Source organism: Dendrobium catenatum, unplaced genomic scaffold (assembly GCF_001605985.2).
Source record: "Dendrobium catenatum unplaced genomic scaffold, ASM160598v2 fragScaff_scaffold_621, whole genome shotgun sequence".
Lineage (NCBI taxonomy): Eukaryota > Viridiplantae > Streptophyta > Magnoliopsida > Asparagales > Orchidaceae > Dendrobium > Dendrobium catenatum.
In genome coordinates, this window is record NW_021319083.1 from 18,580,888 (window position 1) to 18,604,016 (window position 23,129).

Here is a 23,129-nt window from a genome sequence, read left to right on the forward strand (position 1 = left end):
AGATACTGAATATTTAAACTTCTGAAAGATTTGGCTATACCTTAACATATTCAATGGAGCCCAAGTAAACCTGGCATTATCACCATTAAATTTCATAGAGTCCCTTTTGCCTCTTTAGGGGTCCCTTTTGCCCCACCTGCTATGCAGGTATCCATTTCCTTGGGGTCCCTTTTGCCCCATCTACAATTCAGGTTTCATATTGGGTCCCTTTTGCCCACCTGATAACGTAGATATCATACCATAATATAGCCAATCTTTTAAATAAATATTCAATAACTCTTATATTCATAATTCATATATGTTACCACTTATATATCCGTACAAGTGTGGTAAGTAGAGTTTGACATGCATTATCTAACAAGTGTATACTTCTTTCTTTAACATATTATCAAAAAGATTGAAATAGCATGCTTGATCAAATATCAATTTCACTTTCCACATAAAATACATTTGTTTACCATACAAGTATTCATAATGCATTGAAATTTTCAAACTAGTGAAAAGACTTAATAAATATAAAAAAAAATCAGTAATTAACTTTACATAACTTACTTGCTTGAATGGTCTCTTCCAAACCTACACCATGTAACCTTTTCCTTTGATACACTAACACAATATCCTCTTTTTTTGCATAAATGTGCGAATAATCCTTCTTTATTTCCTTCACTTCTATATTATTCCTTCCTCTTCCAATCTAACTGTTTAATCTTCCTTCACTGTACAACGAAATCCTCTTTCATAAGCAGCGCTGAATTCCTCTTGTTAAATTCCTTTCTATTCTCCTATACTACACTATTATGCTGTCGGATGGAGGCTGGAATGTTTACAGAAAATTCTGTTGCCACACTCCAGCAATTTCGCCTCTTGCTTCAGTGTTTGAAACACTATGTTGCTCTTCCCACAGTGATTCTTGCACTGCTATGATTTTCTACTACAGAAATGCACTGTGCCATCTCATACAGCATTCATTTCTGAAATTTCCCTTTTCTGCATTGGCCGAATCATTCTACAGGAATTCGATTTGGTGTCCCCAATGAAAGAAAAACAATATTGGAATTATTTGCTTCTAATGCTGAAGAAATTTCCCTAGTAGAGTCGCTCCCTAGCAAAGCCACTTCCCCGAAATTCCCAAGAGCAGAGCCACTTTAAATCTTCAGTTTCTCACGTCAGCAAATAACTGAAACTAAATCTTATCCTGTTAACGTGAAAGGGTGACGCCAAAGGATGCCTATTATGCTTTGCTTGATTTCATTTAATACCCCAAAATACTCATGAGTAATATTATTATTTTAACTAATTACTACTAATTTAACAACCATTTAACCTTAAACTTTCAAATAAATTTTTAGAATATAATTACTTAATTAATTTAAATTAAAATTTCATACCTAAAAATTTTGGATATTACATGAGAATTGCCGAAGAATCGCACGAAAGGGGAGAAAGATGATTACTTTTGCAGCAAGATGAAGAAGTATGTGAAAAAGAAAATTGAAATGGAATTCAATTGGAGAAGAATTATTGCATTTTGGAGTTTTATCATGTTTTGAAGTGGAAAATGAGTTTTTCGGTTGGAGATGCCCTAATCCTCAACATCTGAGGACTCATGAAATAAGGGCAAAGTAGGCAATTCAAGGTGACAAAGAAGGTTTGACAAAGAAAATGCAATAATAACTGGTTATAGAAAATTTTAAATTCATTAAGGAATTATGTACCAAAATCTATCAATATGCAAAAAATAATGCATATTATATACTTTGAATAGGGAAAAAAATACTTTGAAGAGGGGAATCTGCCCTAATTTAAGCATCCAGACTTTATATTAATTCAAACATCCAACATTTTTAATTGATTCATATGGTTCTAAAACACCCTAAATATAAAATAGGGCCATCAACATACATGAAAATTTTGAGAATATCAAAAAATATATACTAACATGCTTATAACATTATTATATATATATTATTTAGGGCAGCTTTCTTAATATTTTTTAAAATAATTTTTTAGTACAAAAATTTCTAGAAAATTTTTTATAATAGAAATTTGTTTTAGAAAACGGCAAAAAAATTATCTCAAACAAAACTTACAAGTGCTCATCGCCATAAAAAAGAGCATAAAATCCCAACTAAATATAGCAACAATATTACTAAATATCCCAGAAGCATTCTATTACAAGAGAATCAGAGTATTGTTGAGGAAAAAAAAAAAAAGAAAGATGGTGTTACAGATAGTTGAAGAAGTGATTCTTTCAATGCTCCGTGCAAAGTGCTCTGCTTCAAATCACCACTCATTTACCACTTAGAATCTTCTCAAACTTCTGATCCCCAGCTAAGAAATCTAAAGAATTGCATCTCAAACCCTAATCACACATTTAGATACCTCCAAGAAATTAAGGAAAAATAAGCTACAGGCTTTCAAACTCTCCTTCTTCATCAAACATCACTCCCAGAACCATTCCCAAACTGGTCATCATCACCAAAAGAAGTGCCTGAAGAATCAAAGTGAGTTCCAGCATTGAACATAGAGCATTGTTGCTGGAATTCGGAACCTGAGCTTGATTCAAGTATATGGTTGCCTAGTACCAAATCAACCTGTCCGCTTCCACGCACTCCGCTGCCATTGCTTCTTTGCCTCTTACTCGGCCTCTCATGTTTCAGGCTTTCAGAGGTATGGAAGCTCGAGTCTGGAGTCAATGGTTCCCGGCGAGAGGAATCTTCAAATGAGGTACTCTTAACGAGGCTGTCGGCCTTTCCGTGCTTGCCATTAGAGGTTTTGTCCTTATGAAGCGACTCGCATATTGGTGCAGGAGTTGAAGGGTCGGAGTCGAGGCAAAAGTCGGCTGAAGTTGGTAGAGGTGGGAGGTTCATTCCTGGTGTCTCAGCCAGTACTCCATTAAGCCTTTGTTGTTCCTCCATGATTTTCTTCAGATATTTTCCCTGGGCTTCTATCCTTAACTGCAGTTGCCTTTGTACCTATAGAAGTTTCAAAAGCTTGTTTAGTTGAAGATCTCTTCATGGAATTAAAATTAAAATACAATAGACGAGATCTATCTAGCTGAAAATACAATCATATATAATGTACTAACACAGCAGAGAACACAACAGCTGATCATTAATGAGATATAGAGAATATGTAGATCCAATTATTGGTTGATTTTGGGAGAACGCTTGTTGAGAAGGGGCACTCAAAGCATAAATCAAAACCTTATAAAAATAGAAAGGCAAGATTTGCTTTAGATGTTAATGTAGGTCTTTACTATCAATATTGTTCTAAATTTGGATGAATTTTATCATTGAAGATGCAATTTTTTATAATTTTGTCATGAAACATATACCATGTCCTAAGCAAACAAGAGCTTCAATGATTTTAGTTGTGATGATCTGTATAACGTGATAAAAGTAGCACGTTAACTTTTGATGGTAACAGAAATTTAAACACTTTCGTAGAGGCTTTTATTAACTAACGAGTAATAAACGTATCTGCAGGAAAGTAGTTAAACACTTCAGGTAAAGTACAGTAAATCGTAATCAAGTAGTTAAAAAAAATAATTGAAGCTGCAAAATAGATTCAGAAAAATAGTATAAATCAATAAAAAAATATGGCACATTCAACAATGTTATTTCAAGCCAATCTGAAAATCAATGACCAATCTAAAAAATATGGAAATTTTGTTTCATGATTCGCCCATTGATATGTGGATTTGTATCTCAATTTTGAAAACCAAATAAACCGTAAGTAATAATATATCAGCCAGTAAATTGATCACTCCCTTCAAATTGATATTATTTTTTAAAAAGCATCCATTTATCTACAAGGAATTGATATTGTGGTCATGTCAAAGCCTTTACAAATATGTGTGCAGTCTGAATAGTTCAGAAATATGAAAAAGAAAAATAATATGATAGCCGAAGGCTTCCTAAATTGACTGACAATCAACTTCAGTACGTTTTGTGTGTTTAAACCGCCTACTATTTGTTGAAATACAATAGAATCAAGGATAAGATCACCTCTGTCACCATGATACTTTTTGTTTGCTTATAATGGAGTATTCAGAGAGAAAGTATTTTGAAGGCCAGCAAAACTAATCAAATAATATGTTTACTTATGTTGGTTCAAGAAAATACTTGAGGGATTTGTGTGAACTTTCAAACCTACGAAGCGAGAGCACAAAGATTTTCATATGAAATTTGATAAGAAAATGTGTCACAAATGATTAATCAAATCTAAAAATCTTAGTATAACAATATCAACAATATAAATCAAGAGAAGAGCAATACCACTGGATGTGTTGCAAATAAATAATGACGAGCCATTTTAGCTCTGTTAAAATGGGAAATAAAGTAGGACTGGCCAAAAATTATTAAACCACACACGGGGGCTTGTTTCAAACCACATAAAAAATATTTGAGCTTAAAAACATCCAAAGAAGAAGAGCTAGAGATACTAGAAGGAAGAACCACATAGATCTTCTTGAGATCGCAATGAAGAAAAAAATATTTTTAAAATCTATTTGATGGATTGACCATCCTTTTGAAGAAGCACTTAAGATAATTATTAATGCTACGGTCATTTTAGCCATAGGAGAAATTTTTTTTCCATAGCCAATCTCATATTCTTGCTTATTACCAGGGGCGAATCCAACTTTTTTTAGGGTGGGCAAATAAAATTTTTTTTTGTGGGGAATGGGCAAAAAGACGCTTAGGATTGATAAAAGTGGGCAAAAAATATTTTTGAGGGGGGGCAAAATGCCTAAAATACCCAAAATATTCCAAAATATCGCCTCTAAATATTTATAAAGTTTTTTTTTAGCGGGCATTTGCCCACCCTAAGCCCTTGGTTGATCCGCCCATGCTTATTACCAAGGACAACTGAATGGGACTTATAACGATCCAGGTACCATTAGAGTGAAGCATGATCGAGTAATCCCATTTACGGTCGATTGCTTTAACATTTTGAGGACATTAAACAATCTACCACATATGATTATCTTTAAGAGTTCAAAGTTCTTCAACTATAGCCTACTTCCAATAGTCATATTTAGTAGACTCAGCATGGTCCATATGAATGGAAATCGAGGTTAATGTAATGTAAAATTCATACTGATTTTGTGAATGAGAGATCCTTGAAGACCATCTAGGAGAAGTGAATGAATTTGAGCAGATGGTCTCAGGTGATAGATCAATTTGAATAAGCTTAGATTACATATTTGGCTTAAAAAGTGATAAAGTTGGACGTTTTATTTCCTACACGAATCGAATTTTAAATTGTTCAGGATTACAATTTAATTCATCAAAATTAGGTAAGACATATATCCCAACTAAAGGCTCAACATGAGTAGTAAAAGAATACTGATGCTCAAAGAAGACAATATGATGAGACATGCAAAATCTTTTAAAGCATGAATTATAAAAAACATACCTTTTGAAAGAAATGATAAGCCCATGAATGTACATTTAATAGACTAAGGAGAGAGTTTATAACATTCATGAGAGGGTAGATGAACAAAAAAAATAAAATCAAATATTTATATCATGGAAGTTGGGATGCTTCTAAAAGGGACAATACTATGGAGAGTCAAATGTGAAAATAAGAGAAGGTGATCTATTAATTAAAAAGACTATCATACTCAATTCTTCAACACAAAATTTAGGTGAAATGGAATAATCTAGTTACAAAATTTAAACAACTAACACGTGCTAAATCTTTTGTTCAATAACACAATTTTGTTGAGGTGTATAGGGGGATGTCAGGTAGAAAAATATTCCTCTTTTATGAAGGTCATAAAGTTGGCATATATTCATCCCCAAAGTTGGATCTTATCACTTAGATTTTTTATGAGAATTGAGTTTTAATATAGGTAATAAATTTCCGAAAAACATCTAATACTTTAGATTTCTAACCAAAATAAATAAATTCAAGTGCACTTGCCATAATTAATATAACTATCATGTGATGAAAAAAGATGACTCTTGCTTCTCCCGATTTCTATGTTGAGCAATCAAAGGAAAGATGAAAAAAAAAAGATCTTTAAGACCAAACAAACCAAAGTTCATAAAATAAAATAAACAATATTGTTGCCACATTTATATCGGTTGTATAGTCCTTCCTTATATTGACACTCTGACATCTGAGTGCAAGAGGATTTAGACATTAAATTTTATAATTTCATATTTCTCTCACTTCACTATTATCAAAGAATTAAACATACCTTTGTAGGCATCATGATTGCTATATGTTGAAAACCATCCATTTTTAAAATCAGAATATTCCTTTATTTCCCTTTTCCATTGAATTATATGGAAAAACTTTTGTAAAGGTGAATTTTGAAACTAACAGCAAGCACAAAACTATATTAGTTCTACACCATACATGCAGAATGTAATGTTATATTTAAGAGAGAACTTGCCTCTAATTGCTCATGTAGTCGCTTTTGGACCTCCATCTGCAATTTTAGAGCTTCAGTTATCTGAACTCCACTGGTCAGGAAAAAGGGAAAAGATTAGAATGTTCTTGATTGAATAAGTGAGCGTTTCAGGGAGGTCAATTAAACAAAGTAAAAAAAAAAAGTGTCGGAGAGTGGGGCCACAAGCTCGACAACCAGAAATGCGTAGTTTGTCTAGACTAATACAATTAAAGGTCCATCCTAATTCGCGGGCATAGGAATCTATATTAAAAGTACATTGAAATCCTATTTTATTATGTGTAATATGAATTTCAATTTATTAAATGGACTTTATTTGTATAGCAATCAATAGGTTCATTTACATTCAAAAGTAGTTCATTATCAGGTTGTGTCAAGTCGAAACAAGGCTATTTGCCAGGCCTGTGTAGAACTTGTCCAAGTTTGCATCCAAGATAGCTGACACAAAATTTTTTTATTGATGGCATAAAGTTTCATCATGTAGTCTGTCAATTAATCAAATGTTGAGTTTTATGCATCAAAAGAAAGAAAATAAAAATTTTCAAGAAGGGAATCATTATTATCATCAACATTAGCATTATTCAAACTATTTGGGTCAACGTTATGAATCTAAAATTTTCATTCATTCATGTTAAGTGTTGTTTAAAGTGAAACATATTCTTTGCAAATCTAAGAAGGGACAAATGTTCATTTATGCATTCTTCATTTTGGTAGAGGCTGAGAATCATATGTGCCATTGATAGAAGTTGCTTAAAATAACAATTTTCGATCAAGTATCAGTAAGGCACAATGTGAAGCACTTTACGAAAGAAATTGTGCAATATTTTTGTGTTGGGTAGAGAAGGGTGAAAGAAAAATAATGAAATCCATTCCAATGGAAAGACATCTTAAATAAGAAGAGAAGGGGAATCCATCCCAAGGTACAAGAGATGAAGAATCCACTTTCCTTTAAAAGGAGACCAAAAAGATAAACATCATTTGTAGCATGTTCATAGAAAAATCTATCTATAAAACCACTCGATACAATCAAGCATCTCAGAAAATCTATTCTTTATTCCAAAATTCATGAACCAAGCTGCATCAACTATCAGCAATTTGTTCTAAGTAGAAGTTGATCTGTTGGGTAGATGGAGAAGAACCAAACGCTGTTATTATATATTTTTTATAATATTCTTCCTCATAGCTCATATTAGTTCTAGGTTAGGCAGTTCGGTTCAGTTGAATGTTTGGGTAATTCTAAATTTTGGATTAGCTAGTGGGGTCGAGAGGATTAAGATTATAAGGATTTAGAACTAATATGATCGGGAGAGAGAAATCTACACACAAGTAGGGGGTTTGGCTTTGAGACAGAAATTGTTAGAGCTACAAGTTTGCATAGGTAGTAAAGGAGTTCCAATTAGATTTGAGGTCATTTGATTTTAGATTTGGGTTTAGGGTTGTTAATTTAGTTTGGAATGTAGTTAGGGATATATGAGTCATAGTGGTCTTGAAAAGGATGCATTGATTATGGCGGTCGATGACTTTAGGGAGGAAATCAAAAGCGCATATCAACAATAACTTATGGAAGCTTTCATGCTAATCTTCATCATAGTGTAGATCATCATCTTGTTTTGTTTCCGTCGATAATTCCTAGGATGAAGTTGGGATTTTGTACCACTCATGTAGAGACCAGACAATGGATGATTTATAAAACCTTTGAAGAAGAAGAGGAAAGAGGAAGAAGAAGAAAAGGGATGAAAAAGGGGTAGAAAAAACTTGATACAAAGAGAGGGAGAAACAATGCCAAGAATCAAATTTCATTCAATGATGATAATCCCTCGCCTTTGGACCTCTATTTATAATATAAAATTCTGCGAGATAAGTCTAAACAATCAAATTTATCCTAAAATGAAAAAAAAAACACACTGCCCCTAAAAATTAAAATAAAGATAAATAATTACTATACATAAACTAATAAAAGAAATATAATTGAAATTCAATCAAAATGCTATGATATGACTTATAATCCATGTTTTCCCATTATCACAATTTGCACTAATATGAGCAAATACAACTTGAAGCAAATGAGAATCGATATGAACAAAAAAGAGCCCTGCAAGGAGTGCTCATATTGATGAGTTATTTGTTTGATGTATATGTTCTATATGCTAATTATTTCCCACCGAAGTGGCATTTGACTACTGTAGCATTGTCTCTACGAAAATTAAGCTCAAGGATCTACAAACTTAATCTGCTGCAATTTAAATCACAACCAAATTTACATTTCATTATTTTTTATTTCATGATTTATTTTATATTTCAACAGAACTAACATTACAAAGAAATAGAAAAGTGGCAGAAAGCTTTGTAATAATTTACGCTTTTTACAAAATAAATCCAATGTAGAGTACTCTAAAACAAACCAAACAAGCTGAAAGAATAGAAGTACAAAATTCACCATCGGATATGATAACATAAATGAATAATATCAAAATTTTCATGTTAATTTATATACAAAAGGACCTCAGACAAAAGAAAAGATATCTAACATTGTTACAAAAATTTCAAGATAAGAAATGAGATCTAGAGATGTGACTTGTTTGAGAGAGAGGGAGTTGTAATTTGTGAGTGTATCAATGGCTGCTTCTGCTAATATGTTTGTAAAGGAATAAAAATGATGTAATACTTACGAAGAGCTATCCATGCCAGAAAGTAAATCGCCAGGTTCTTTACTTTCATCCTTTAAGCCTATATGAATGAAAACCAAAGAAAAGAAGTTTATATTGGATGTCTACAAGATATATGCATTCATAGTCAAAGGATTGTAAGCATAATTGAACAAGAATACATAAACCTCACCATCAGATGACGAATCAGGGATGTACTTCGCTAAACGATATTTCTGCATGCAATAGAAATAACATTAGGAAAAATAAAGAAGCAGAATAACAGCTTGAAATTGAAGAATGATGACATAAAATCCTGGTACCTGTAAGTGACTCTTTACGTGGTATATAGTTAGCCCTGATACACCCATTACTCTAAGGACACCTTTGGGAGTGGCTCCTATTCCAATTAAATCACATGATTCGATTAGTAATTAAAACATCAAACAAAATTTTCAAATTAGAAATGGGAGGAAATCACTCACATTAACTTTGCATCTCATACATAACTCAAGTGCAATCGTGGTTTACTATTATGCACAGTACTTTATTTTTGTGTAAAATAAAGAACTTTCTACTCGTAGTATCAAGAAGGTGATGCAGAATTACAATGTCTTAATTGTATGTGGTAAGAACTTGCACGATTTCTTGAATAAAACAATTTAGATTAAAAACATTAGCAATCAAAACAACAAAAGAAAATGTAAGAGGGATGGCTACGCTTTGGCCAAATTACATGTCAAACACTTGGATTATCAAAACAACTTAGAATTTCAATAGCATGCAAATTAAGTAGCTTTCAACAAAATCCCTATGCTAAAATTGAGATTAGAAGAATAGAAAGCTAAACTCAATTCCTACGATTACTAAGCTAGGCAGAGGTATGGGAACAAGACATTCACGAATCAAATCAAACCACAAGAGAGGGTTAAACTATGAAAATACAAGAGTAGGAAGATTGGAAGACCTTTGTCACGGTTTGGACGTAATCCACCATTGAACGGCACCAAGTTGCTCTATGGCTTCAGTGAGAGTATCTAGAATGCGCTCCACGTACTCCTCGACAGTGTAATCGATATCCGGATTGACATCGAAGAAAGTAGAGTGAATGATGTGAACGAAACATTGCTCATCATAGGCAATGCCGTAATCAAGATCGGGATCGGCCATGCATTGATCTAGTTGTGTTGAAGTGTTGTAGGAGGTGGTCCTTTGTTTTCCTTGCCGTTTTCCCTTGAAAGAGAGAGGTTTTCTCTCAAGAACCCAAGTAGGAGAAGGTAAGAGAAGGTGGCCGGCAGAATTTCAATAGCATGCAAATTAAGTAGCTTTCAAAAAAATCCCTACGCTAAAATTGAGATTAGAAGATTAGAAAGCTAAACTCAATTCCTACGATTACTAAGCTAGGCAGAGGTATGGGAACAAGACATTCATGAATCAAATCAAACCACAAGAGAGGGTTAAACTATGAAAATACAAGAGTAGGAAGATTGGAAGACCTTTGTCACGGTTTGGACGTAATCCGCCATTGAACGGCACCAAGTTGCTCTATGGCTTCGGTGAGAGTATCTAGAATGCGCTCCACGTACTCCTCGACAGTGTAATCGATATCCAGATTGACATCGAAGAAAGTAGAGTTAATGATGTGAACGAAACATTGCTCATCGTAGGCAATGTCGTAATCAAGATCAGGATCGGCCATGCATTCAAATCATAAGGGGGGCCGGCGGCTATAGAGGGAGGGAGGAGTTTAATGAGGCATTCAATGCTTAAATTATTAAATTAAGTTTGGAAAGAAATATCTCATCCCCTCTTAATTTAAAATTTAAATAGGAATTGATTTAGTAAGTTTCCTAAAATAGGAATTATAAATTAGACAACTATTTCAAATTCAAATTAATTTGAATTTGATCATTAATAGAGTTACCAAAAATATGAAATATAATTTAGGAAAGAGTTGGTGGCAAATAGAGATGGAGGAGCCAAGAGGTGGGTCGGCGATGGATGTGGCTGTGGGTGAGGGTGGGGTTGGGGTCTAGGCGGGGATGGTGGTGGGGAGTTAAGTGGCCGGCGGCTTATGGGTCCGGGAAGGCTTTGGGCCGGCGGCTAGAGGAGGAAAGAAGGAGGACAAAGAGATAATGAAGAAGAACCACGAACCCGACCGTCTCCAAGGTTGTTGAGTGATCCGAATTCCCTCTCCTAGGAATTTCTCTCTCAAGCACTCTCAAGATCTCACAAAAAAATCAAGCACAGGAAAAAAATTATCAGTCATTCATTAGGCATGAAAAGAGAAACATAAGGGTTATAAATAGCCTCGTACAAAGCACTCAAAAAGTAAAGACAACAATGCCCTCGAGGCTTACACATGACCTCCATTTAATAAAGGGTAAAAGTGAAAAATAACAAAAGCAAAATACATAATAAAAGACAAATACATAAAACGACTCAAAAATACATCGACTCGATCGTGGCCGTAGATCGACGAAACATACTCTGATATCCCCATCAGAAGGTATTCTTGTAAGCACAAATAGGGAAACATTGCAACAGAACATACTCAAAACAACTGTCAAATAAAACATATCGTGAGAAAAAATATCTGCGACATTGCCTTTAATATTAACAGGGAATCAGATGTGTTTTTTACCATTCATATGCTCTCGGCATTTGGAAAAACACTATTTGTGCTTCTTAATTTTCCATCTAATATAATTGCATCCATGAGGCTCCCACTTCCTTATATTTGCGGAGCAATAAAACAAAGCTTTAAATATAGAGTTCATTTAACAAGATTTTCACTTGGTATATGCTTCTCTTGAAAAGGGGAAGCCTAGAGCTCAGAGGTTGTTGCTTACCTTGTGAACTAGAGGTCATGGGCTAAAATCATTGACTTTAGAGTAAAATCATTGACTTTCCTCTAAGTAACGCTAAGTAACGCTAAGCTTTGTAAATTGAGTCACCCCATCTAATGTGCTTCTCATGAAAAGACCACTACTGATAAAAAACTCATTAAATCTCATTCATGGCTCCTATGAGGTAAGGGCGAGGCGAGACAGTCTAAGTTAAAGCTCAAAGGGCTCCACATTTAAGGTTGATACATTAATCTCGTGCAGTTAGATAAAACTAGCTAAATTTAACTCTCACTTCAAACAAAAGGAAAGCCACTAGATCACTCTTTTCATTTTTCAATGTATTAATCTATGAGATCGATTTTGCACGGCCTCTGTTTTATGAAAGGTTTTCGGAGGACCTGCTGCTTTTTTGGCTTCAAAAGTTCTGCAAATAAAAATCTTATTTCGGTCACTATGGTACAAGGTTAACAAGAGAGAAGCGTGAGATTTGAAGATATTAAAGTACAATTGAATGATTTATAAATGAAGAATGAGAGAGTTGATCAAAGGTTTCCATACACCATAAGGACAAATAAGGTTAGCTTTGTAGACTTGCATAAGCTTCTTCATGATGTTTTAGGTAAACTTTGAGGAAACATCCCGTTAAATCTAGAGGTTCCACAATCTAACTGATACGAAGTGGATGCAATTTCAGTTAAACCAGGAAATGACACAAGAAATTTAGGTAGAACACACTAGAACTCTTTTTTATTGCAAAATACATGAAAGAAAATAGCAAGATACAGTTGAATCTTCAATTGGAGAGGAAGATCCGGCTCTCCCAAATCTCTAGTCATCGGCTAGAGCCCACTCAACCTAAGCAAAACTAATTCAAACAAAATTAAGCATAATCTGGAATCACCCCATCATTAGCCTTAAATAGGCTCTCATAATTCCCTCCCAAATCAACCCCCTTTCCCTAAATAATTCTCTCTCAGATTTGAATTTAAATTAGATTTCATTACCTAATTAATTCCCTCCCAATTATAATTAAAACTTTCCTAAACAATTCCCTCTTGATTCCTCCTTACATAATGAATATTAATTACCCTAGGCTCTACCTAAAGAATTCCCTCTCATTTTTGAATTCAAATTAAATTTCTTCCCCCAATTAATTCCCTCCCAACTGTAATTAAAACTATCCTTAATTAATTGCCTTTCCTGGGCCCCATAAAGATAGCCAAATTTCCTCCTGGCTCCCCACCTAGCCCTTGGTTGGTTTGATTCCTGCTAAACCGGTTGCTGGGTTGGTTTAGGTAGTCCAGTCCTCCTGCTACTACTGTTGTATCAATCTCGCCCCTCCACCACCCCCCCCCGCCCCCCCCCCCACCCCCACCCCCACAAAAAAAAAAAAGAAACACATTATCCTCAAAGTGGAAAGAAGAGAACTGCCTCATGATCATCTCATATGGATCCCATGTGGCTTTGTGCTCCGGTAGATCATTCCAATGATTAGTACCTCGTGCTCTTGTTTCCCCTCAGCACATAAGTATTGATAGAACTGTCAGTGTGGATGGTCCATCTTCCTTGATAGTGCATTCACGGCTTTATTCTTCAGTCCTGAGCGATATTGGATATCACAATCATATCCAAGTAACTTAGATAACCACCCCTGATGCTCCTTAGCCCCATCCTCTGTACCAACAGACACTTCAGACTCCTCTAGTCTATCCTGACAATAAAGTGTCATCTTACCCAATATGAAAGGCACTTCTGTATGGCTAAGACAATCATCATCAACTCCCGCTCGTATACGTACTTAAGCCTTGCCCTGGTCATAAGCACTTGGCTGAAGATCTTGCATGAGCATTTCCCCCAAGTCCGCATCCGTCTCCACCACAAATAGTATGTTGAAGTCAGGAAGTACTAAGACAAGCATGCTGGTCATGTCTCTCTTTTATTGCTCGAAGACTAGTATTCCCGCGCCATCAAGGTGTAGGTGATCCCCTCCCTCTTCTGCCTCCTTATCAAACTCCTTGATGTCGATCTCCACCTCATCACAAACAATAAGGACTTGGAGCATACTATTTTTGCTCTGATGGTTGGGTGCATACTTCTCATCACATTTGAAGCACAAACCCTTAACTATTTTGTCCTACACCTCTGCCTTTGTGAGGCGCTTGAAGTTGGCTCTGGGATGATCTCCCTCACGTACTCTTCTCCCTTGGTGCCTCACCATCTGAGTCTTCGATGCCAATAAAAATGAGGGGTTCCTGTAGGAGCCTCCAATGACTCTGCTCCTGCTAGTCCTCTCCATCTACCTCTGGTCCTCCGCTATTTATGCTAGCTCCATGGTCTCCTTCAATCCCCTCGGCCTCAACAATTAGAGGTCTGCACATATGTCGGGCTTAAGACCTTACATGAAATTTCCCTCTAACAGCGCCTATGAAATTCCCCTCAACTGCCCTGACAACAGCTCAAGCATTTCCCTATACTCCATAGCACCCCCCTCCCGTGCCAAGGCAAGTAATTGCTCGTGTAGGTCTCTTCCCTGAATGGCTCGAAAAAGTTACAAAAAGCAATCCTTAAACTCCTCCCAAGAGCCGATCGGGTATCTAGCCTCCCTCCACTGAAACCAAGCGAGGGCTTCCCCTCCAGATATAGTCTTGCGGTCGTAAGCTTCTCCTCCTTTCTCACCCAATTCACCACGAAATACCTCTCCACCCGATATATCCAACCATAGGCATCCTCCCCTTCGAATACCGACATCTTCAACTTCCTCACCCTAGGATCGCCACCACCCCAACAACTTCTTCCTCCTCTAATATAACGATTGTCGTGATCCCTCTATGTTTCTCCCATGTATCTATGGTGAAAATCCCACCTTTCTTCCACCCTCCTTGCCTGACCCGATCCCCATGACTCAATTTGACCTCCTTCATCTCCGGTTTTCCACTCTCCTTACCCAAAAGACCTCCCTTAGTGGTCGGCCACCCCACCACCTTCACCACGAAACTCACTTCCTGCAGTCCTCCTATCTTAAAACCCTATTACTCCCCTTATCAAAGCATTAGGAGGTGACTCTTTCTTAGATGGTTAAGAATTTCTCCATCATCCCAGATTTGATTTGCTCCACTTCGCCTTCTAATGCATCCATCTTCTTTGTTGTCATCTCTCCCAAAATCTCGCTCTGATACCAATTTAATACGAAGTGGATGCAATTTCAACAAAACCAGGAAATGACACAAGAAATTTAGGAAAACTTTTTTTTATTGCAAGATATAGGAAAGAAAATAGCAAGAAACAGTTTGATCTTCAATTGAAGAGGAAGATCCGGATCTCTCAAATCCCTAGCAGTCGACTAAAGCCCACTCAACCTAAGCAAAACTAATTCCAACAAAATCAAGCATAATCTGAAATCACCCCATAGTTAGCCTAAAATAGACTCTCCTAATTCCCTCCCAAATCAGGCCCATTTCCATAAATAATTCCCTCCTAATTGTAATTAAAACTTTCATAAGTAATTCCACCTTGAATCCTCCTTACTTAATGAATATTAACTCTCCTGGGCTCTCTCAAAATAATTTCCTTTCATATTTGAATTCAAATTAGATTTCTTTCTCTAACCAATTATAATTAAAACTTTTCTTAATTAATTGCCTCTCCTTAGCCCAACAAAGCTGGCCGAATCCCCCCTCCCCCTAGCTCCCCTCCTGCTTCTGCCCAACCCTTGGCTGGTTCAGCTCCTGTTGAACCGGCCAGCTGGGTTGGTTCAGGCATCTCAGCCCTCCTGCTGCTCCTGTCGCCCCTGCTGCTCCTATTGCTCCTACCGTTTCACTAATATGACCAAATTTCTTATAAAAGGAAACTATAAGTAACTTTTAACGCTCTCAAAATGATTCCAGATTCCTACAATACAGTAAAGTAACTCCATTACCTTTTTTATGAAATTGTAGTATTCCTGAATCATGTTCTGCATGATACAAGAAATCAATATGTGAAGAGTAGTCATGCTTTAACTTACATGGTTGATACATGATCAGTTTGTGTTTAAATGACATATTTGACAAGTACATGAAAGAAAGGGCATATTCATCTTTCAATATCCACAAACAGACAATCTGTTGAAATGAAAATAAATAATAGAAAAAGCACATCTGAACAATCCTATATTCCTTACCACCAATTTCTTATTATTATTCTTAAAAAAAAAAAAAAAAAAACTTCAGGTCAATCTGAAAGAAGTACTCACTGTCTGGTCCACCAAGTTGTGTCACAGCATCCACAAAGCGTTCATGAAGCTCATGCGTCCACCTTAAACGCTGCCTTGAGGACAAGTTGGGATTGCTAGAGTTGTTTGCAGAACCATTAGGGCTCATTGTATTCCCAGTGAATTCTATTATCTGGTCATGAGCTACTCCGTTGTTATGAACAGAATTTAAACTAGAAATATGTTTTGGCTGATACATGTCTCATAATCTGTATTTGTAAATAAAGTGGGCAGATCATCAGTTAAGCACTAAATCAAGCGAAAAAATTAAAAAGTCTCGAAGTAAAATACCAAAAATATATGCAACCAGTAATAAAAAACCATCAATAGTCAAGAACTCCAAAGCTTACCACAGCAAACGCAGAGAAGCTAAAACATTGTTGCACCAGTAAAGACTAAAATCAGTTCCAAACAAAGAAAAATAATATGAAATGGTCAAAAGGATAAAAATGCAGTCAAATGCCCAAAAACCTACTACACCCTTCATGATATACTTCTAAGAAGTAGAGAAATTCAATAAAAGCAAAAGGCGTCCGCTTTGACTGGTTTGCCGCTTTGAAAAAGAACGAAAAAAAAAAAGATGAAAACCACATATTTAACAATGAAATCATGAACCGGGTAAACCACAGTTGTACCGAGCCCCAATTTCCCTTAGCTCAATATAGCAGGGGTTCTAATTTTACCTATTAATGGAAGATTATCTGACAACAACCAGATACCTACTGTTCACCAAAGAGATGAAAAAACCAGTAATCCGATTCACAAATAACACAAACGCCCATCGACGAAAGGAAGCAAAACCTCAAATCCAAGCAAAACACAAGATAAGAGAAGATGAGCAGTACCCAAATCCAAGAAACCCTGGAATCCGAACTTCACAGATACTCCGAGCAACGAATTCTTTGAAAACGCAGTGCAAATTGGGTGTTCGAAGGACAAGAAGGAGAGCAACGAATAAACAAGTTAAGGGCCACCAGAACTGCAAAAAGATTCCAACTTTGAGGGATAAAGTATGCGAAATTTTAGCTTCCGCACACCATCGGATTCGATTCCTTCTCGCCTGGGGTCGGAGATTCGTTAGAATCGTGTGCTCGTGACGACCAATCAGAGAGGTTGGGCCCCTTCCGCACGGAAATGGAGAGCAGAGAGAGCTCTACTATTGTTTTGATCGAGAGCTACCCGTGGACGGCTAGAAGGACTGCCCGCACTACCCGGAACGTTACGGTCTCTTAACGGCGTTTACACATTTGCTAACGACGTTATCGGTTGGTGGATTGCCACAGGCACACCTGAGCATGTTTGTTAAAAAAATAAAATAAAAAATGTCATTACATTTTGATATATTTTGTATGGCTAATTTTATTATAATTATCATATGTTATTTTTAATATAATTATATTATTAAATTGTTACATTCATAAGTATAACATAACTAAATTATTTATTTAAAAATGTAATTATATTCATCTTTTAAAATTACAGGAAAAAATCCAAAATCATATAAAATAAGCTTAATATGATAATATCTTTAAATATAATCCCGATTTTATTTCAAGAAGCAAAAAAAAAAAAAAAAAAAAATATCATTCTAATGAAATTAAAAAAATATATTATTATGATTATTTATTATAGTCAACTAATCGATATTTGGTAGATCAAGAATATGTTAAATATACCGCTACTAATGAATGATCAAATCATTTTACAATAGACTATCCCTTATGAATATTGCAATTAGATACATTTTCGGCCATCCCAAAAAGTTCCCCAAAAAAAGTGAAAGCTACCTCCCTTTCTTTGGAACTTTTATTCGGACGTAGAGCTACGTTCGGCCGGCACTGAGATCGCGCCACGTAGCAGGCACAAAACCACGGACCCGACCCGACGAATAGTGGGTATATCGCACGTGCGTTTTTTAAATCCATGACAACCTGGTATTTATAGGTATTGCTAGGTATTTGTCGATTTTGCTCGGCAATAACAAGAAATACCATTATGTGAACAAATACCGAGCAATAATGAGTTTTTCTATAAAAACTCGGTATTAGTCTTCACAAAGCGGTATTTCTCGTTATTGACAAGCAATACCTAGCAATACCGAGCAAATACTGAGTAATACCTAGCAATACGCGAACATAGCATTCCCGGTTTCCGGTCCGGGTCAAGTCGTCGGGCCGCTCGATAAAGAGTAAGAGCACGTGGCGCGATCTCAGTGGTGACCGAACGTAGAGATACGTCTAATCACCGGACCTAATAATTGTTCCTTTCTTTGATTCCTAAAAATTTTGCTATTGGTAACATTAAAGATTACAAGCCAACATCTCTTTGCATTTCTTTTTATAAATTCATTTGCAAAACTTTTTGCTAATAGGCTTAAAGATTGCACGCCTCATATAATTGATAAGTCTCAATCTGGTTTAATTAAAGACAGTGTCTTCATATAATATACTTTTAGCTGCTGAGCTTCTTTCTGACTTCAAAAAGGATCTTCACTCAAACTACTTCTGTGTAAAATTTGACATATTCAAGGCTTTTGACTCGATTTGCAGGAATTACATCTTCTCTAGGCTTCATGACAAAGGAATCCCTAATGTTTTTATCGACTGGATTAAAGATTGCATTGACAATGTTTATTTTTCTCTTTGTCTCAATGGTTCTTTAAGAGAATTTTTTAGCTCTTCTTCTGATCTCAGATAAGGTTGCCCGCTTTTTCCCTATCTATTCTGTATTGCTATGGATATGATCTCTTTGAGAGATTAGGTTGCTAACCTACCTCGCCATTAGTCATGAGATTGTGAGAAGAGAATAAGGAGTGTCATCTTTTACATTGCTTAAAGCTTAGAGTGCAAGGGGCATAAACAGTAAATTTTACAAGTTATATATATGTAAAATCTATAATTTACAACACCATAAGCTCCATTCAATTCGGCCTCTAATCTCTTCTGCTCAAATCATATTTAGAACTCTAAACCAAGCAATAAACAGAAAATGCAAAAACTGCAAACCAAGTAGATTTGGACACTAGCAAGATCAGCAGTAAGTGCAAAGGAATATAATAGAGGAAATCAAAGGATTGCAATATAATATAAAAATAAACCAGAAGCACAAAAGGACGAAATTTGTTTAGCTGAAACTAGTATATAACTAATGATGATTCCTTTACAAAGGAGTCAGATGGAAGTGGGGGAAACATTCTTCCCTGAGAGCTCATGAAACTTCAGAACCCAAGGTCTGCAATGAAATGAAATCAAAATTTTCACCTAGCAACAATCTACCATGGCCGAGCTTCAGAACTGGACATCAATGGCTGAAGCGAGGTGAAGACTCTGTCAATGGCAGTTGCTGAAACACAGATTTGGTGAGAGAGCTGGGTGGTGGACAGACCTGTCCATTAAAACCACCTGAAGCAATTTGCTCGGATGCAATCTTGCAAGCCTTCTCCAATAAGGAATCTATGTAGTTTTGATAGGCTTCCATTCGAATCTTGATGTGCTTCTGAACCTGTTTAGGTATAAATTTTAGTAAAATTTAATGAGGATTTGAAACTGATGGGGTAGGAGAAAAGTTAAACATGAATGAAAGCACTTATATAATATAAAGGATATATTTTAATAAGATGTATATATGCATACGCATAAATAATATTGCATTTATTATTTTAATATAAACTAATAAAGTATGCATTAATTATTCATATTGTGTGTATAATTTAAATGTATAAAATAATTATAATATCATGAATGATATTATTTGCATGGTGTGAGAGAAATTATTACGTGTGAAGTCCGGATGCATCCAGACTCCAATCAAAATTTGTCACGTTGTCTGTACATAGGGTATGTATTATACACACCCTATGTACAAGGTTGTACACAGGCTATGCATAGGGAGAAATTATTTTGTGCGGACACCGGACGGTCCGGAGACCAACCAAAATGTGACACGTCACCTGGTACCCAGCGGTACCCATCACCGATACCGAGCAAAAAAGTGACGTGGCGCATTCTCGTTGGTCTCCGGACGATGTCCGGGATCCGCACATAATAATTTTTCATGTACATGCAACATGACCTATTTTAATTGGAGTCTGGAAGCAAGCTACGTCCGGACTCCACACAGAATAATTTCTCGTGGTGTGAATTGTTAATGGCAGTATAGTTTTTTCAGGAATGTGAGAGCCACATTTAATGATTTCTAAGTCAAATGCTTAAAAATTATATTTGTCACTTTCTGGGAAGACGTCACTTTCCACTAGTCCACCTGCTTTCTCTACTTCTCTCACTAACCGCTTCTTAACCAACAAGACCCAAAGATGGCTGACGTCAATGTGAGATTTGAAAGAATATGTAGAATCAAAAAGGATTGCTGAACATGCATAGAATTTTTTTATCCGAGGGAAGGAAAAATGGAAAATAATGCATTTTGAGGCCTGGGGGATACAAGAAGTATTCAAATTGAGATAATAGCTGAGATGTACAGCTTCAAAGCTAATATGAACAATAAGATGATATTCTTTTATGAGGTCCAATTTCCAAGTGATTTATTCTCAAGATATATAGTGACAGCAAGAACCAGTGAAATGTGCCATTGTCGATCAGCCATGCAATACTACAATTCAATTAGGCCAAAAAAATAATTGAAGTGTACCAACCAGTACTATTTTGCAGTTTGATAGTGCTTAATTCTCAAACAAAAACTGTAGAACTATTTATATTTCAAAAAAAATCAGTTTATAAATATGTTTATTGACATAATCCAAATTATAATAAAATGAAACTTATTTATGAGTCAATAGAGTAAGATATGGCAGCGTTAAATCGAAAGCTAATATGAACAATAACATAGTTTTTGTTTTACAAAGTTTCAATCTAATGATTTTAAATTTGTTTGAGATAATTTATTACTGCTTTCTAAAAGAGATTTCTAGCACAAAAATTTCTTAAAAATAGAAAAAATAGTGGTCAAAACTTGTCCCAAACGAAACCTTCTTCTTCCCAATAAGAGAAGAAACAACTAGAGCGCAGAATTGTGGCTTGACTAGTGAAATATGCCTTTTTTCGATCAACCATACAATAAAAATATCAAAGAAGTTAGAAATAACTCATCTCTAGAAAGATATACTACTTTTCCAGTTTAATAATGAGGTTTATTCCTATGAACATAACTGCAGTCCAAATGCTTGAACTAAGCCGCTCATTTTGCTCTTAAATATAAGCTACGTTGTCATGTAGGAATCACCATCCTGTAATGCAACATGCAAAAAACACTATCAAGAACTACCATTGGGTGTAGCTACAATGGGCGTTGATGGCTATGTTCAATGGTAGTGTTGAGAACTATGACCAACGTCGAAGGCTCCATTCGAGAGCGAGCAAAGTGGAAAACTCAAGCAAGGAAGGGTGTGCCATAACTTTTTTCATTAAGGGCATATGAGTGAAAGAGGGAAAATGGAAGACTCTTGAACTGCTCCATGCTGTATTTCCTTTTCGTCCAAAACAACCGAGTTTCTTTGGTAGGGTAATAGTATCTTTTGCAAGGAAAATTTTACTTTGCATTTAGTTATTTCATATCAAATGTTCAAATATTGAAACCCTTGCAATCTTCTACTTTATAGCCATATAATGCATTTAAACAAACAAGCAATGAGAATTTTTCAGACCCAACCTACAATTTGTTGCATCAGGATAAAAAATGTCTGCCTCTTCTTAAAATCTACCTAGACCAACCAACCATTGTTGTCCAAGCAAAAAATCTCTCCTGTCCCTCACTTAATTGGATAAATAATTATTAAATTTATGTATACTTTTATCCAAAAATATATAATGCATTACATCATAAAAGTTGCCACTTGATTGTCTTAACATTGAAATATTGGCCGCGCATTATGGAGTAAGGGCCCAAAAGTGCTTTTCAACTAAAGCTTTTGAGGATAGTAGAAAAAGGTTTTGAAGACTAATGGACCAAGTTCACTTTTCATTTGTGAATTTGATGAGGACATCAAAGATCAACGGCTACGATCGTATCTATTTATTTTGATGTATTTGATTTTTGTACTTTTCCCTTTCTACCCTCACTTGAGGGCTTTGTCTTATGTTTGCCCTAGGGGCAATTGTGTCTTTTTATTTTCCTTCATGTATTTGGCTATTTAAGCCTTTCCCCTTCCTCTTGGAAAGGGATAATGATTATTGCTAATGAAAATTTGATTTTGGATCTCTTTGTGAGTTCTAGAGTTCTCTTTGTGAGTTCTCAAGCGAGGAAAGCATAGGAGAGGCTCAAAGCAATACCCAACAGCCCCACTTCTTTTCTTCCCTCTCTCCTAGCCGCCGGATTTTTCCCCACCACCCCTCCATTTGGCCGGTCAGCCACCCGGCCCCTTCCCCCTTTGTTCTCTTCCACGGTTTCACCCCCAGCCACCCATCCCGCCATCCCCTTCCAGCCATACCGCCGGCTGGAAAATCTATCAGCCCGACAGCCCCCCATCTAGCCGTCCCTCTCAGCCTCCCAAGCATGCCGCCGACCATCATATGTTTTCTCCTTTGAATTTCAAATTCCATTGAGTAAATTACTTTCCTCAAATAGCTTTCTGGGACGATCAGTGCATGGCAAAATCCCGAGAGCAAGGGTTTTCGGCAAATTAATTATCGTCCTGCAAAATCGTCCTGGATGATTGAAAATTGTTCATATCGCCCTCGACGATGTGGCGATCGGCCAAGACGATCAGACTGATGTTATAAGGAAATCAGCTCGATTTGAGGAGAGAGAAAAGCTTTTTTATAAAATCAAAAATACCTGAGCAGAGAGAAAGAGAAGAAAAGCAAAGGAAAAGCTTGGTTTCGGAGGCCGCGGAGCGCTTTTTGTCCGTCGCCGCTGTTGAGCGATTTGTTTATCTCGCTGTAAGGACTCCTAATCCTGTTTCTGTTTTCGAAGGTGTTGAGTTTTGATCGTTTTGGGCACAGATTTGT

General features: G+C 36.1%; 1 protein-coding gene across 1 annotated transcript in view; it reads right to left on the minus strand.

Annotated features, from left to right (window-relative positions):
- Positions 1-2,105: 2,105 nt before the first annotated feature.
- LOC110112338 overlaps positions 2,106-23,129 on the minus strand; it is a 31,683-nt gene continuing 10,659 nt past the window's right edge. The window contains exons 9-17 of the mRNA XM_020844534.2: positions 19,471-19,668; positions 17,013-17,146; positions 16,518-16,536; positions 16,150-16,369; positions 9,393-9,469; positions 9,263-9,305; positions 9,094-9,151; positions 6,410-6,479; positions 2,106-2,975 (exon numbers count right to left, since the gene is read on the minus strand). Coding sequence (XP_020700193.1) covers positions 2,436-2,975; positions 6,410-6,479; positions 9,094-9,151; positions 9,263-9,305; positions 9,393-9,469; positions 16,150-16,369; positions 16,518-16,536; positions 17,013-17,146; positions 19,471-19,668 — 1,359 coding nt within the window. The 3' untranslated portion in view covers positions 2,106-2,435. The remainder of the gene's footprint in view (positions 2,976-6,409; positions 6,480-9,093; positions 9,152-9,262; positions 9,306-9,392; positions 9,470-16,149; positions 16,370-16,517; positions 16,537-17,012; positions 17,147-19,470; positions 19,669-23,129) is intronic.